The sequence below is a fragment of the Octodon degus genome, unplaced genomic scaffold, assembly GCF_000260255.1.
Source record: "Octodon degus isolate 3935 unplaced genomic scaffold, OctDeg1.0 scaffold00023, whole genome shotgun sequence".
Lineage (NCBI taxonomy): Eukaryota > Metazoa > Chordata > Mammalia > Rodentia > Octodontidae > Octodon > Octodon degus.
The window spans coordinates 16094065-16107512 of NW_004524599.1; the positions used below are offsets into that span (position 1 = coordinate 16094065).

At 47.2% G+C, this 13448-nt stretch overlaps 2 protein-coding genes across 2 annotated transcripts in view; both read right to left on the reverse strand.

Moving 5' to 3' along the window:
- The window catches only part of LOC101585144 (serpin B9-like), a 389019-nt gene that overhangs the window by 136693 nt on the left and 238878 nt on the right, over nt 1-13448 (reverse strand). The gene's annotated exons all lie outside the window — the stretch shown is intronic.
- LOC101591867 (serpin B9-like) lies at nt 3725-10267 on the reverse strand. Its single transcript, XM_012514053.1, is given in 8 exon segments — nt 3725-3814; nt 3816-4190; nt 5530-5672; nt 6614-6757; nt 7613-7730; nt 8104-8241; nt 9208-9383; nt 10237-10267. Coding segments are annotated over 8 exon segments (1215 nt in total).

Genomic DNA, 13448 nt, shown 5'->3' on the forward strand with positions numbered 1-13448 from the left:
CCTGCTGGGATTGCAGGCGTGTGCCTCCACGCCTGGCTATTTCAGGCTTTTTGAGACAAGGTCTCACTATGCGGGCCCTGACTGGCCGTGAGCTGCAGAGCCTTCTCCAGCCGCAGCCTCCTGGGTAACTGGGATCGCCAGCCGGCCCACTGAGAACGTGGATCCTCAGAACCCCTGGGAGGCACAGGGTCGTCCAGAGCTGCTGCTCCCAGCTCGGCGCCAGCGCTTCCACACACACAGGCGGCCTGGGGCAGCACTGCCTCCCCCAGCACCACAGCTGGGAGCAGGTGGAATTCACCTCTGATCCCTGCAGACCGCAACACCGGCACCAGAGGCTACTGCTAGCAAGGCCTGTCTGACCTTATGGGCTCAGAACTGCTCCTATTCTTTCTGCTAATGCTTAGAAAACGCCACTGGCACAGAGTTGCGGGTCTCAACAAAGACCCGGAAAGCTTCCTCTACCAACAGACAGCCAGGAGCAACGCGCTGCACGTGGGTCAGGACCGGGGCGCCAGGATGGGAAGGGCGGGCGGCGCTTAAGGTCCTCGGGTTCAGCTTCTTCAGCTTGCGAGTCCTGGTGCACATCACGAAGGTCCTGGTGACAGCCCTGATGGGCAGCTGGTAGCTGCGATTCTTCCTCCCCCGAAAGTGCTGGATTGAGGAAGCACCCTCAAGGATGTACAATTTTGTGCTGAAAGGACTCCAGATGATGAGCACTTTGGTTTGGCAGAAAGGTTGTCTGAATTTTGGTGTCTACGACTTTTCCTGAGACTGAGATTAAGGGTGAGGCTCCAATTAATTTGATTAAAATAATTTCAAAGCAGTCAAATGCTGACTCAGTGACATGGACATTACTGGGGGCTTTTAGCCAGCCTAATGTTACAAATCAAAGAGAGCCCAACAGGATGATTTAAAATGTTGTGAATTTGTCCAAATAGGAAGCTCTAGTAAGGCTGTGTACTAAAGAGATAGAGTTGAGGAGATCATCATTGCCGAAAAGGAACAGGAAAATCAAAACAAATGCCCTGAGGGTGTCACAAGCCACAACAACTCTCCAACCTTAGTAGCCTCAAAATGAAAAAAAGTTAAACTTCGCTCAAAGCAAATCACTACAGAATACGGTGTTCTGGAATGACTGCTGCACCACATTCCAAAAAGAGATGACAGACAAAATTCGTTCCTCAAAATACTGCAGAATGTTCTGTAATTCAGGCAGTTGGTTCCTACAACCAGGTGGCTCTGGGGAGGGAATCTCATACGCCTGTCAGCTGACCTCAGCATCTTTCAAGGGGCACTGGTTTTTGGTACATACAAAATACAAATGTTTCCGAGGTAAAAAGGCTTGTATCTTTTCTCAAAAGGCCAGGCAGTGTGCCCACTCTGTAAAGTTGTGTGTATAATACGAAAGTACAATAAAGATCACAGTGATAAAAGCCCCAAGCATGGATTGTTTGAAGAAAGCAACAAGAGGGGAACAAAGTTGGATCAAGTCAAAAGTCCATGAGAACAGCAATCACTAGAAGTAACACAAGGGTAGAAACACATGGAGCTCACAGTTTTCCACAGATTGCAGCAGATTGTCATGTGGAATAATAATAGGACCTATTGTCTTTTATGCTAGGACTTATTTTGATCTCCATCCTTTGTATCCTCTGTTTTAGCCTTTTTTAAATTGTAATGTTTATCTTGTGCAATTACATGTTCGAACTGTGTAACTTTTCATTTGTACTAGAGTTCACTACTAAATGTTCACCTTCCATCCCAGAGGACACATGGGCCGTGGACTGCTCAGCAATGCTGAAACTGTTAGGACTTTGGCAACTCCTAGAGATGGACAGAAATGCCTTTTGTGAAAAGGGATGTACAGGGGCAGGTATAGAATGTTATCTTTTGTTTCTAAAGGTCCCCCAAAGTCTCATCTTGTCATGGGGAGCACTTCTAGAGTTTGTGATTGATCTATACTTGAAAACTCAGATTATTGTTTTGAGGTCTTTATTGATTCTGGACAGGTAGCCTACACATAACATAATGGTGGAGGAAAAGAGGTTTGCCCTCTGCTGTTTCTCCATGTCGCTGGTGATGCTTTTGCTTTTCCTCCGTTGTGACCTGATGTAATTAATCTGCAATGTGCACTGCCTTGGAGCCACCTCCGTGTGCAACGAAACTACCCCCCAGGGTGAGCGAAATAAACAAGTGCTCTCTTAATTTTGGGTGCCAGATATTTTGTCTCTGCCACAAGAAAAAAGAAATCAACATATGCTATGTTGAAATGGGGCCTGTGAGGTGGGCAGGGAAGGGTGACTACAGCTTCCCAGGTCTCTAAAGGAAAGAAGATTCAGCCAGGACATTAAAACGTCCCCTTCTCTGCAGAGTTCGTACCTGCTTTTGGGAAAAATTCATGCAGTAAAGGGCTTCAAGTGAGGTGGGGCAAGTGAGATTTGGAGGAGGATGCAGCTTTGAGCTGCCAAGCAGGCTGGCACATGGGGTGGACGGAAGAAAGGAGGAGGTGACTGCAAGGCGTGGAAGTTCACACTGGAGGAGGGTGTGAACACACTGGATGACTAAAGCCATAAGACTTGACATTGCTCAGCCCCAGAGCCATGGGCAGGACCCATCCCTGCGCTCTTTTAGAATGTAGGGAATTATAGTGGAGGAAAACCAAGGAAGAAAGACAGGATGGATACCTTTGCAGGAACTGAAAGAGTGATAATGGTAAAATACATGGAGCAGCAAAAATGCACTATGAAAGTCTCTCTTTGTATTTAACTTTAGTGCATGTCAGGATCTGGAGAAAATGCAAACTTTCTTGAAGAAGATGATCTCTGAAATGAATTAAAGTGCTGAAAGTGATTTAAGAGCCAGAGTCAGTCACAGGAAGTCAAGTCACTGCAAATACTTGTGATCTGTATAAGACTGAATGTATTAAATAGGGCAACCTGGTTGCCACAAAAGCTCTGAGTTGGTCACCAGTGGTAAAGAGCAGCTGCAGAAGAAGCCCGACGCTGTTGTAGTGCTCTGCACAGAGCAGCTGAACAGCAAACACCAAGTAAAAACAAAATTAAAATTGCACTTCTTTAAAAATCGAAGCATAAACAAAACTATCACAGGAAGTAGATTGTCTACCAGTATAGCTTGCTAATTAGAAGGTCTGGTTCAGGGCAGTGTGTGATAGGCCTGGAGGTGTTAGGAAGCACACTGTTACCACAATAAAGAGATCAAGCAGGAGAGTCAGAGTTGTTTATGAGTATCAGGCCCACACTTCGGTATCTGTTCTGTATCCTGCATTAAACGTGGAGCTCTGCTCTCTGGAGCCGTTGGTCAGGTAGCACAATGGATTTGAGTAGGGGGAAGCGGTGGGGGGAGCAGAGCGCATCCAAGGTGCGCCTATGCGGACAGATGGTGCAGGTGTGTGCCCAGCTGGCCTCAGGCTGCACGTGCTTTTCTTTCTTTCTTTTTTCTGTATTTTAGGGAAGGGTCTGCAGGGTGTTCAGGGTCTCATTACTAGATCGGACTTGTAGTGATCTGCTGTTTACAGCCTCCCAAGAACTGGGATTACAGGTGAGCGCCACCATACCCAATCTCAATTGCCATCTCAGCGCACTCTGGGGGCGGGCCAGAAGACCGAACCCCCAGCCCCTGCCCCTGCTTGCAGGTGCTTTAATCTGCTGAGCTATTTAGCTGGCCCTTGCAAGTGCTTTTCTAATGAGCCAACTTGACAAAGTTTTTACAGGGTTTGGGGAAAGAGGTGGAAATGCTCGCGTACACAGGGCATGCACCCCTTATGGGATGAGAACCTGCCACAGCAGAGCAGGCTCTTGGTCGGTCCTGTTGTGCCTGATGAAGAACAGAAAGGGGCGGTCAGTGCAGAACTCTGGCCTACCTTTATTATCACAATAATTTTCAACCATACAAGATGATACTGCCGCAACCTCCATGCCTTCTCCGTTGACCTCCACCACACTCTTGTGCATGAACTTGGACAGACACAGATCACTGTCAGGTGACATCCCAGACAGGTCTGCCTTGCCAAGATGAAAGACATCCAGTATGCCGAGAGCCCATAGCACAGAGCCCATGTCGTATTCTTCCTCCAGTTTAAATCTCGGAAGGCAAACTTGTACTTCATTTCTCTTCATGAACTCTGGACTGGTCCAGATTTGGAATTGCTCAAAAGTCAGGGCTTTTTCCACCTGAAAGACAGGGATTATACTTTGCCATTCAAACTGTAGTACCCATCCACTACGGTCCCTTCAAGGGGCAGCCCAGCCTCCTCTGGCAGCCAGGTGGTGCCCATAGTCACTCACTGTCCCTGCAGCTGCCTGGAAGCTTGTGAGTTCTCCAGCTTGTCCTTCACCCAGCATGTGCAATGACACCCAACTGTGGATTCTGGTGGTAAAATAGGGGGCCCCACCTCCTTATCACCACTGCTAACTGGTGCCCAGGGCAGGGGCTGCACTCTTGGTGTAGCTGGGCTTGGTGAGGTGCTTGGTTTCTGAAGGAGGCTTTAGTTCTGGATCAGGAAAAGCATCAGTGCTGAGGAGGAACAAGTGGCTCTTTCTGTGAGCCACGCCAAAGGGGTTTGGGATATGCACAATGGGGCTCTTGACGGGCAAGAGTACGATGCAGTGCTCCTTGCACTCCCTATAAAATCCTGGGTATAAAGAATTAAAGCATCTTAGAGAAAGTTGGTGGAAATTTTACAAGGACGAAGAGTGATTTTAGAAAAGGAAAACCAGAGAATTAAAACACAAATAGCACAATAGCATTGGGGCTTACATCAGAGGGAAAGTAGAGGGGCAGAGCACAGATCCTCAGAAGGCAAAGATCCAAGAGCAAAGCCTCGAGGGCCAGCGCGGCACACAGGAGGGGGCAGGTGCCAGCTAGGGGTGACGCTTGCCTAGGGAGCACCATATGTGCCCACACCTAAGCACTTGCACACGTGTTTTCCTCACCGCAGAGTCTCTGTGTTACTACTGCAGATACATACATCACCTAGTACCTGGACGCTGACTTGCTATAGAGTCCCTCCCAACGAAGAAGCTTTTCTTCCTTGAGGTAAGACCCTGGATGTACAAACAGACACACAAAAGGCAGACCAAGCACATTAAACAGAACATCCACATAGGCTGTGCTGTCACAAATTGGAACAAGTTCCAGAGGAGTGAGGGTCCTTCAAAATGTCCTATAAGAAGCCAGAGAGAAAGGACCATGGGCATGAATCTTTCCATGTCCCCTGTCCTGTCTGGAGCAGCTTTTTCCTCCGAACAAATGCAGTGTCTCCTCTACTCAGCTCTCCCCTTAGTTCATCAAGGGTGCTGAGTTTAGTATCTCTTCCCAGGGGACTTCATTGCTGGACATGACAAGGTGGGATTCTGAGTGGCTTTAGCGAAAGTGTGTTCAAGGTCAGTGGGAGAGCAGAGAGACAGCTAAGGTCCGGCCACTTGTCAGCACACCTTTTGTGGGCTTGCACACAGCGACATCACCAGATGGTCCAGGCAGGACGCGTAATGCACCAAGTCCCTGTCTCACCTTGCTGAGGTCCACGCATTTATCTAAGCGCAGCAGGACCATGCTCAGCCCCTGGCCCTTGTAGGGCAGCTCCAGCACCTCTCTCTCTTGGGCACAAGGATACATGGCTTCTTCACACATCATCTGCACCGGCCTCTGCTCCTTCTGTAGGGTGAGCAGAGGGGCACACTTGTTACAGGGATTCTCCCAGGAGCAGGATAACTGCCCAAAGGAGCTTGCTGAGCCCTCAGGCCCCCAGGAGGGAAGCAGTATTTGCCTGGTGACCCTGGGAGAAACCTCAGCCAGCACTTCCCGCGGACATGAGAAGCCACGGAGTGGGCAGAGGGAGTGGCCCCCTGGGGAGCTAGCTGTGAGGACCAGCAGCACCCAGCAGGAAGCCTTGAGCGTTCCCCTTGCTCCTGTTTGGCTCTGAGAGGGCCCCACAGTCCCGTGCAAAAACTATGTGCATCATGGCATAAAGTGCATGTTATTTTTAAATAGAGGGGTAGTTTAATACATACAAATAAACTAAATATTTTTTTCTAGTTAGTTTTCCATTTTTCAACTGATCATAGGACCTGTCAAATTCTTTTAATTCTACTTTACATGAAGTTGAAAAGGCCACTATGTAAGGCTTTGCCATTTGCTTTTAATATTAGAAATTAGAAAACAGTGAATTAATAATTTTTAAGTTAATTAACAATTCAAATGAATTCCTGTTTTAATTTCATAATGACTTCTTGAAAGATCTATGTAGTCCCAGTTTCCAGCCCCTGCCCAGTGATCCACCCATGCAGCACAATTTCTCCATAAATTTCTTATTGTTTCCACCTAAGTAACTTGGACTTAGGGGAAATCCTTTAGTTTCCATCCTAGGTTGCAGCAAATACATGTAGGAGAAATTATGACTCAGCAAGAGCAGCTATTTATAAAAAACCTTTAAGCAACAAATATTCCTTAATCCTATAATATTGTTCTCTTGAGTTTTAAAATGAATTCAGAAATATATTGCTTCAAATTACATTTAATCGCTTAATGCCTCTGCAAAGTTAAAAGTGTTTCCTCCATTACTTTACCAAAGGATTCTGTTTAAAGCTTCTCTGTAGCTGGTTTATTTTGAAAGACAGTCCCATTGTGCTCGACTTTTCAAACTGTTCTTGCCATCTTCCTTTGAAGTAGACAACATTAATAAGAACCAGCCTGCACACTCCATGAACTGAATGCTTCTCCAACAACTCATAAATTTTGCCTGTTGATTAAGGCAGAGGCTGCCATCAGTGACTGCTTATAAGCACCCTGAGGAACAAACTACGGGACAATGTCCTGGCAGGTGTCAACATGATGTTTTCCAAGTGTTGAGCTAGGATGGCTAGGAATTGACCAGCCAAAAACAACTGCTAGGAGTGGTGTTCATGCCCATGGACACTTGAGGAGCATCCCCCAAATGAAGGCAGCGACAGGCTTCTGAGTCACTGCAAGAAAGCAGGTTCTAAGAGAGGACGCGTTGGAGACCCAACAGGCAGGAAATGATAGCTCTGCTGGGTGGGAATTGCAGCGCCCTCCGTGGTGAATAAAGTGTGTGGCTATCGCTCTATGCACACACCCAGGGCTGACACTGGGCAGAGAGGACTCAATGTAAAGAACAGCAGAACAGGGACAGAGAGGGAGGAAATGGAAGAGCGACTGCTGTTGGATCCTCCAGACAGAGCACCAGGACTCCCTGTGGAAGGGAATGTGGACCTGCTGGATTCCCTGTTCTGACTCTGGATACTGAGTGCCACTTTTCATGAACTAAGAGTGTCCTTGCTAACTGCTGATGCAACACTGCATAAATGGTAAAGATTCTGGAAGAGATGGGGAAAGAATTATAGACTTGTAACTGGAAAACTACTTGCCATTCGCTACTGCCTCATTTGTTAGCAGAAATAGCAACGCTCCTGGTGGGATTCAGGTGTGCCAATATTTCACACTTCCAGCCTTAATTGCTCCTATGCCCAAGCGTGCAGTATCTCGCTGTCTGATCTGGATATGAAAGATGATCCTGTCCAAATAAGGAAAAGTTCATCAGGAGTCGGGAGGAGTAGAAATAACCCCTAGTACCGACCTCCAGTCTTTCTGAACACCCAGACATTAATGTGTTTCCTGGAGCTCTCTGGAGCTTGGGCAAAGGAGAGCTGCTCCTGCTTGCCTTGGTAGAACGTGAGACAGGACTCCTGAAATGACTGCAGAAAGACACCCATGAGGTGAGGCCATGGAGTGGTGGAAAAGTTCAGCCAGCTGCCAAGCCCTTTGAGTAGTAGTAACTGGATCCTTGAAATTTTAAAGAGGCGTACCTGTCCCCTGTGAGGTTCCACCCTGTGGCTAAGAGATGTGAAATAGCAGGCTCTAGGTAGGGAAATGCTGAGTCAAGAACAATTAGACAGGAAAGGGAGAACTGTGCAGACCTGAAACGGGAAATCATGGAAGCAAGCTCAGAGAGCTGTGCAACTAGACAACCATGGGTGCCCACTGCCCCTCACGTTCTCTGGGTCCTCCCATCATGCTTTGAGCCAAGGTATTTTAAAGCAACTTTCCCATTGAGGAGACTCAACTCACTGAGAGGAGCTCAAAGCTCTCTGTACTGAAGAGCTTGTTGGCTATGCTGAATGAGAACGGATCGCCAGACTTGTGCACTTGGGTGAGAAGTGACTGGAAGCCACCGTGAATGTCCTTCTCTGTATTTAATGCCCGTGCCTGTGGAGGAAGTCAATGCCCAGTGTCAGTATGGTCCTCTGGTCTCCACCACCAAAAAACAAAACAATAAATATTCCATAAAATGACCCTATGCAGGGAATTTGTTTTTTTCATGTTGAGCTAGGATCTAGCTGTGTGCCCCAGACTGGACTCAGTCTCCTGGATGGCTGGGTGACTCAGCCTCCTGAGAGTGGAGATCTGCAGCAGGCACCATGACTTTCAGGGAGGCCTCTTCATTGTACCTGAGCATTGAGTCTGTGACTCAGTGTTCCTCAGAGTGCCTCAGGGAGCTCAGAGCCTAGATGCTCCTAAGAGGCACCAAGGTGCTTCCCCTCTGGGCATCCACCTCGCAGCCTCAGTGAGCAGGAAAAGGAAAGAGCTGACATTAATCAAAGGGTCCTGCGGGTACTGCTGGTCACAATGAGACCCAAGTGAAAGAGTTTAGCAGGCCCTGCACAGAGCCATGGGCAGGGCAGTAGAGGCCAGTTAGCAGCCTTGGGAATTGACCTCAGACACAGGTCTCCTTCCCGTCCTGAGATCTGCTAGGGACAGAGACTTGTACTAGGACCTTCCAGATGAGTCCTGGTGTGGGTCACAACTACATACGTCCCTAGAGGAATGGACGTCTCAAGCCTGTTCTCCTTGTCCTCTCACTGAGTAGTAAGGCAGTAATGGGTCATTACAGCTGCAAAGTCTTGAGCCTCAAAAGGAGACCAATCTCAGTGACCTTTGTGTCAAGGAATTGCGGCATCCTTTTCTTCTCCTTACCTCTCCCATGCTGGGATCAAATCCTAGGCAATCTCAACCCAGGAAGCCAGTCCACTCTCAGCTCATTTCCTAAATGAGATGCCAGGAAAATTTCCTCTTTTCTGGTTTATTATTTTGGGAAGATTCCCCGCTTATCCAAAACAACAACAAACCATAATACCTCATATCACAGAAGGGGATGGGGAGAGGAGAGCCTACCTGAGCCATCTCGGCCACCAAGCTGCCCTTGGCCCCCAGCAGGACCATGCCCATAGCAAAGGAAATGCTCACGAGAGAGAAGAAGACACTGCACACAGGGTCCTCCTGACCAAGAACCTTCAAAATGCTGGTGGCAAAGGCACCACTGGCTTCCAACAGTATGCTCATGATGCGGTCTGGAGGCAAAGAGGAAAAGCCCCTGTGAGGCATCCCGGACATCCACAGCCAGCTGTCCCTAAGAGTGTAAACTGTGCTTTTAGCTTTCACTACAAACCACAGAGTTGTTGTCCTTCCATGATGACTTCTGCCCTTCCCTGCTTGCTCGTCCCCTGTATAGTCTTGGCCCTCACTGTGGCCTCTGAGCCAGAGGGCCTTCTGCCAACTCTGCAAGCTCCTGCCCTTTGGCCCCAGTGGGCCCTCATTTCCCTGCATCTCATGGCAGCCACGGCTGATTCTCTGCCTCGTTCCAAGAAAGACGCCCTCCCTGCTGCAGTATAGACTCTCAGTGACTAGGGCTAAGGCTATAGGCAGCAAAGAAAATAACCCAGTCGCATGGGTGACCCAGGGTCAGGAAGATGAAGGCTTCTGTTAGCTGGAGTGAGTGACAGCAAAGAGAGGATGGGTAGGAGTGTTGGATGTGGACAGAGACTGGGATTAGACCAGATCCAGGAGGAAGCAGGGCAGGACTGCTACAGGGAAGACAGCAATGAGGGCAGTGGTGAGGACAGCCCCATAGGGCCAGGCCACCTGCACCCCTCAGCCCCAGAACTTCATCTGCAGGGACCATCTGGCTGTGTCCTGGTCTTCCTGGGGCCAGCTCTATCCCTTTGATCAGAACCTGGCCAGTCCCCACTCAGCTAGATACACCCCATCTCTCATGCTGCCCTTTTAGAGCCTTGATCCAGCTGATGGATCTCAGGTCCATGGGACTCAGGGCTGGACTTACAAGGACTCAGGGGATTTTATGGCCTAGGTCTTGAGGGCATTTCTGACTGCAGGGAATGGGCTGTCCTGTCCTGCTGTTCCTACCTCCTGCCCGGGACCTGTCCAGCTGGGCCATATGGATTCTCCCCAGGGAGAGGAGGTGCTGATGTCCTACTGCAATAGAGGAAGCCATACCTGGCTCTGGGAAGAATTCAGTGGTGAAAGTGAAAGTGTAAGCAGATCAGGGACCTCTGAAGAACCAGAGCCAGGGGGACCTCCTTGGTATCCCAGCACTAGGGGAGGGTGACCCAGGAGGTTGGTGACTTGGAAGGCAGCCTGGGAAATTTAGGGAGACCTTGGCTTAAAGTTTGCACAGTGGTGTGGGTTCAGACTAAGGATGTAAGAAGATCCTGAGTTCAAGCTACACTATCACCCTTACCAGAAACCAAACAACAAAAACCAGTTGGTCACTACTACTAGGATCCTGGGTGACTGAATTACAGGAAGCCAAAGGAGAACTAGAAGCTCTGACTGCACACTGAGGAGGTCGGTCCCCTTTCAGACAAAGAGCATCTAGCCATGAATTAAAAGTTTTGCCCACTGAGGCTCCATACATGATACTCAGTTCAAGACAAGGACAAACAGAGCTCAGGCCTCAGCTCCTAGGAGCTTTCCTCTTACCAAGTCCTGGGATGCTGTGTGTGCATACTGTTCCTCCTGCACTGCATAGACACTTACAGGAACCAGTTCAGAACAGCGGTCTTACCTTCTGTGAGCAGACACAGGTGCAGGGGCCATGGCCAGAGCAAGGGCCCTGAGGCACCTGAAACACACACTGTCCCAACCATCTGTGCTCCTGGGGAGTCTCAGGTGGAGGCTAGTGGACCCATCTATAACCATGTCCATAGGAGCACAGGCCATGGGAATGTTCTGGGCAGCAGGGAGCTTTGCCCAAGGCTTCTCTGTCTTGTTGGAAGTTTCTCAGAAGCCTGCAGTCTCCTGAGGTCTGACCTCATGTGAAGCCTGCTGGCGTATTAGAAGCCTCGTGAGCACCAGCGCTGTCTCATATGGACGCCACACCCCAAGAAGCAAGGAACCTTAGATATTGCTTCACAAAGAAAAAAAAGACGAGGGGGCAATGTTCTTTTGTTTTCTGTCACAGATTTATTTAATTACAATTTAATTGAGAAACAAATAGCAATAAGAGTTTTAAAACCAATTAGTAGGACAGTTTCAGTAATCAATACATTGTGGGCTGGGGAGGTAGCTCAGTAGAATAAGCACTTGCCTGGCAAGTGCAAGGGCCTGAGTTCAATCCCTGGTACCACAAAATAAATAAATAAATAATAAAATAAAAAATAAATAAAATACATTGTATGTTGTTGTCTTCTTAGTGGTTATTCATAGTACAAGATGCAGACATGATATCTTATCCACAAACACTATTAGTACAAATCTATTTATTGAATTAAGAGAAAGTAGCTCTCCTATTATCTATCCTATTTTCATTATACAGATACAAAATGTAACTTCAGAAAACCAAGGCATGCCACATGAGACCTTCTGCCATGTCCTTGGAACCCTTCCACCCTCTGGAGCCCCAGCCCAAGCCCAAAAACTGAATGAAAATTTCTGCTGCACTCTCCTCCCCTGTGCTCACAGGACCTTTCTGGACCAAACCCAGGCACATCGCATGAGTGAGACCCTCTGCCATGCTCTCTGGATGCTCTAGACCCAGCCCAAGCTCAGGTCCGGCTAGTGTGTGTGAGAGCTACTGCACTCCCTTGCACTCCCTGGGCCAGAGGCACAACAGAGGGGTACAACAGGTTCACTGTAGTGCCAGAGGGGCACAACAGGTTCACTTCCAAGGCCTGCAGCAGGAAAAAGCTGAGCACAACAGCTAGACCCAAGCCAGGTGCAACTGGATGAACTCAATAGATCTGCACATGAATTTCAATAGGTGCTAAGGTTATAACTGTACCAAAGCTCTACACCAAAGATCAGATGTCAGTGCTACATGAAATGACAAAGGAGCAAATGCAATCCCTGGCCCCGAGCCCACCAAGAACAAGTGCAGAGGACACTTGAAGAAATTAGGAATCACACAGCTGAAATGTCTGAAACAATAGCGTCTGAGGGAAAGAAACAACTGCAGAAAGGTACAGAGGAACTCAGATCAGAAATAACCTCTCAAATAAAAAAGAAATCTCTGAAAGGATCTGAAGTAAAGAATCAAATGCAGAAACATACAGAGGAAATCAGATCAGAAATAATATCTATAGTAAAAGAATTAATAACTCCTCAAGAAGACACTGATAAAAAATAGAGGAGATTAGAAAAAAATGGACTGCTTGAATGAACAACACAGGAAAGAAATAGGTCATATGAAGCAGAGTCAAAGAGATATAGAGTAACTTAAAATGTCAAACACAAACTTGCAAAACCATTTGAGTGAAAGCGAAGATAAACTTTCAGATCTTGAAGACACCATTGCAACTAGTGAAAAGGTAAGAAAGGATCTCTTAAAAACAATTAGGATGAAGGAAAAAAGTAATTCAACACCTGCAAAATGATGCAAAGATGAATAATGTGAGACTAATAGACATCAATGAGAAAGAAAGAATCAATACAAATGATATAAGCAGACTATGGGCAGAAATAATAGCACAAAACATCCCACATATGAGGAAACAATCTGACACACAGGTAACTGAAGCATACCAAACACGAAAAAACTTCAACCCAATTAAAGCACACTGAGACATATAATAGTCAAGATCCTAGAAATCCAGCACAAGAATAACATACTGAAATCTGCTAGAGAAAAGGAACACATCACATTCAAAGGAAAACCCATTAAAATAATAGTACACTTCGCTTCACAAACCACGAAGGACAGAAGAGCATGGAGCAGAGTACTTCAAGTCCTCTATGAAAACAAATTCCAGCCCAGTCTACTATACCCTGAAAAACTCTCTTTCACGTTTGATGGAGAAGTGAAATACTTCCATGACAAAGAACAATTAAAGAATTTCATGACAACAAAGCCAACCCTACAAAGACTACTAAAAGATGTTCTAGAGAGGGACCAAAGTGATCAGAACTCAACGAATGAGAACAGAAGGAACCCACTAAATAGGGCAAACAATTAAACACAGGAGAAAAAGGAGTAAATGACAACAGGTAAATAACATGTCAATCATAAGTCAATACATCTCAATTATAACCATCAATGTAAATGGACTCAATTCACCAATTAAGAGAAATAGACTGGCACAGTGGATTAGGAAACAAAATCCAACAATATGCTGTATACA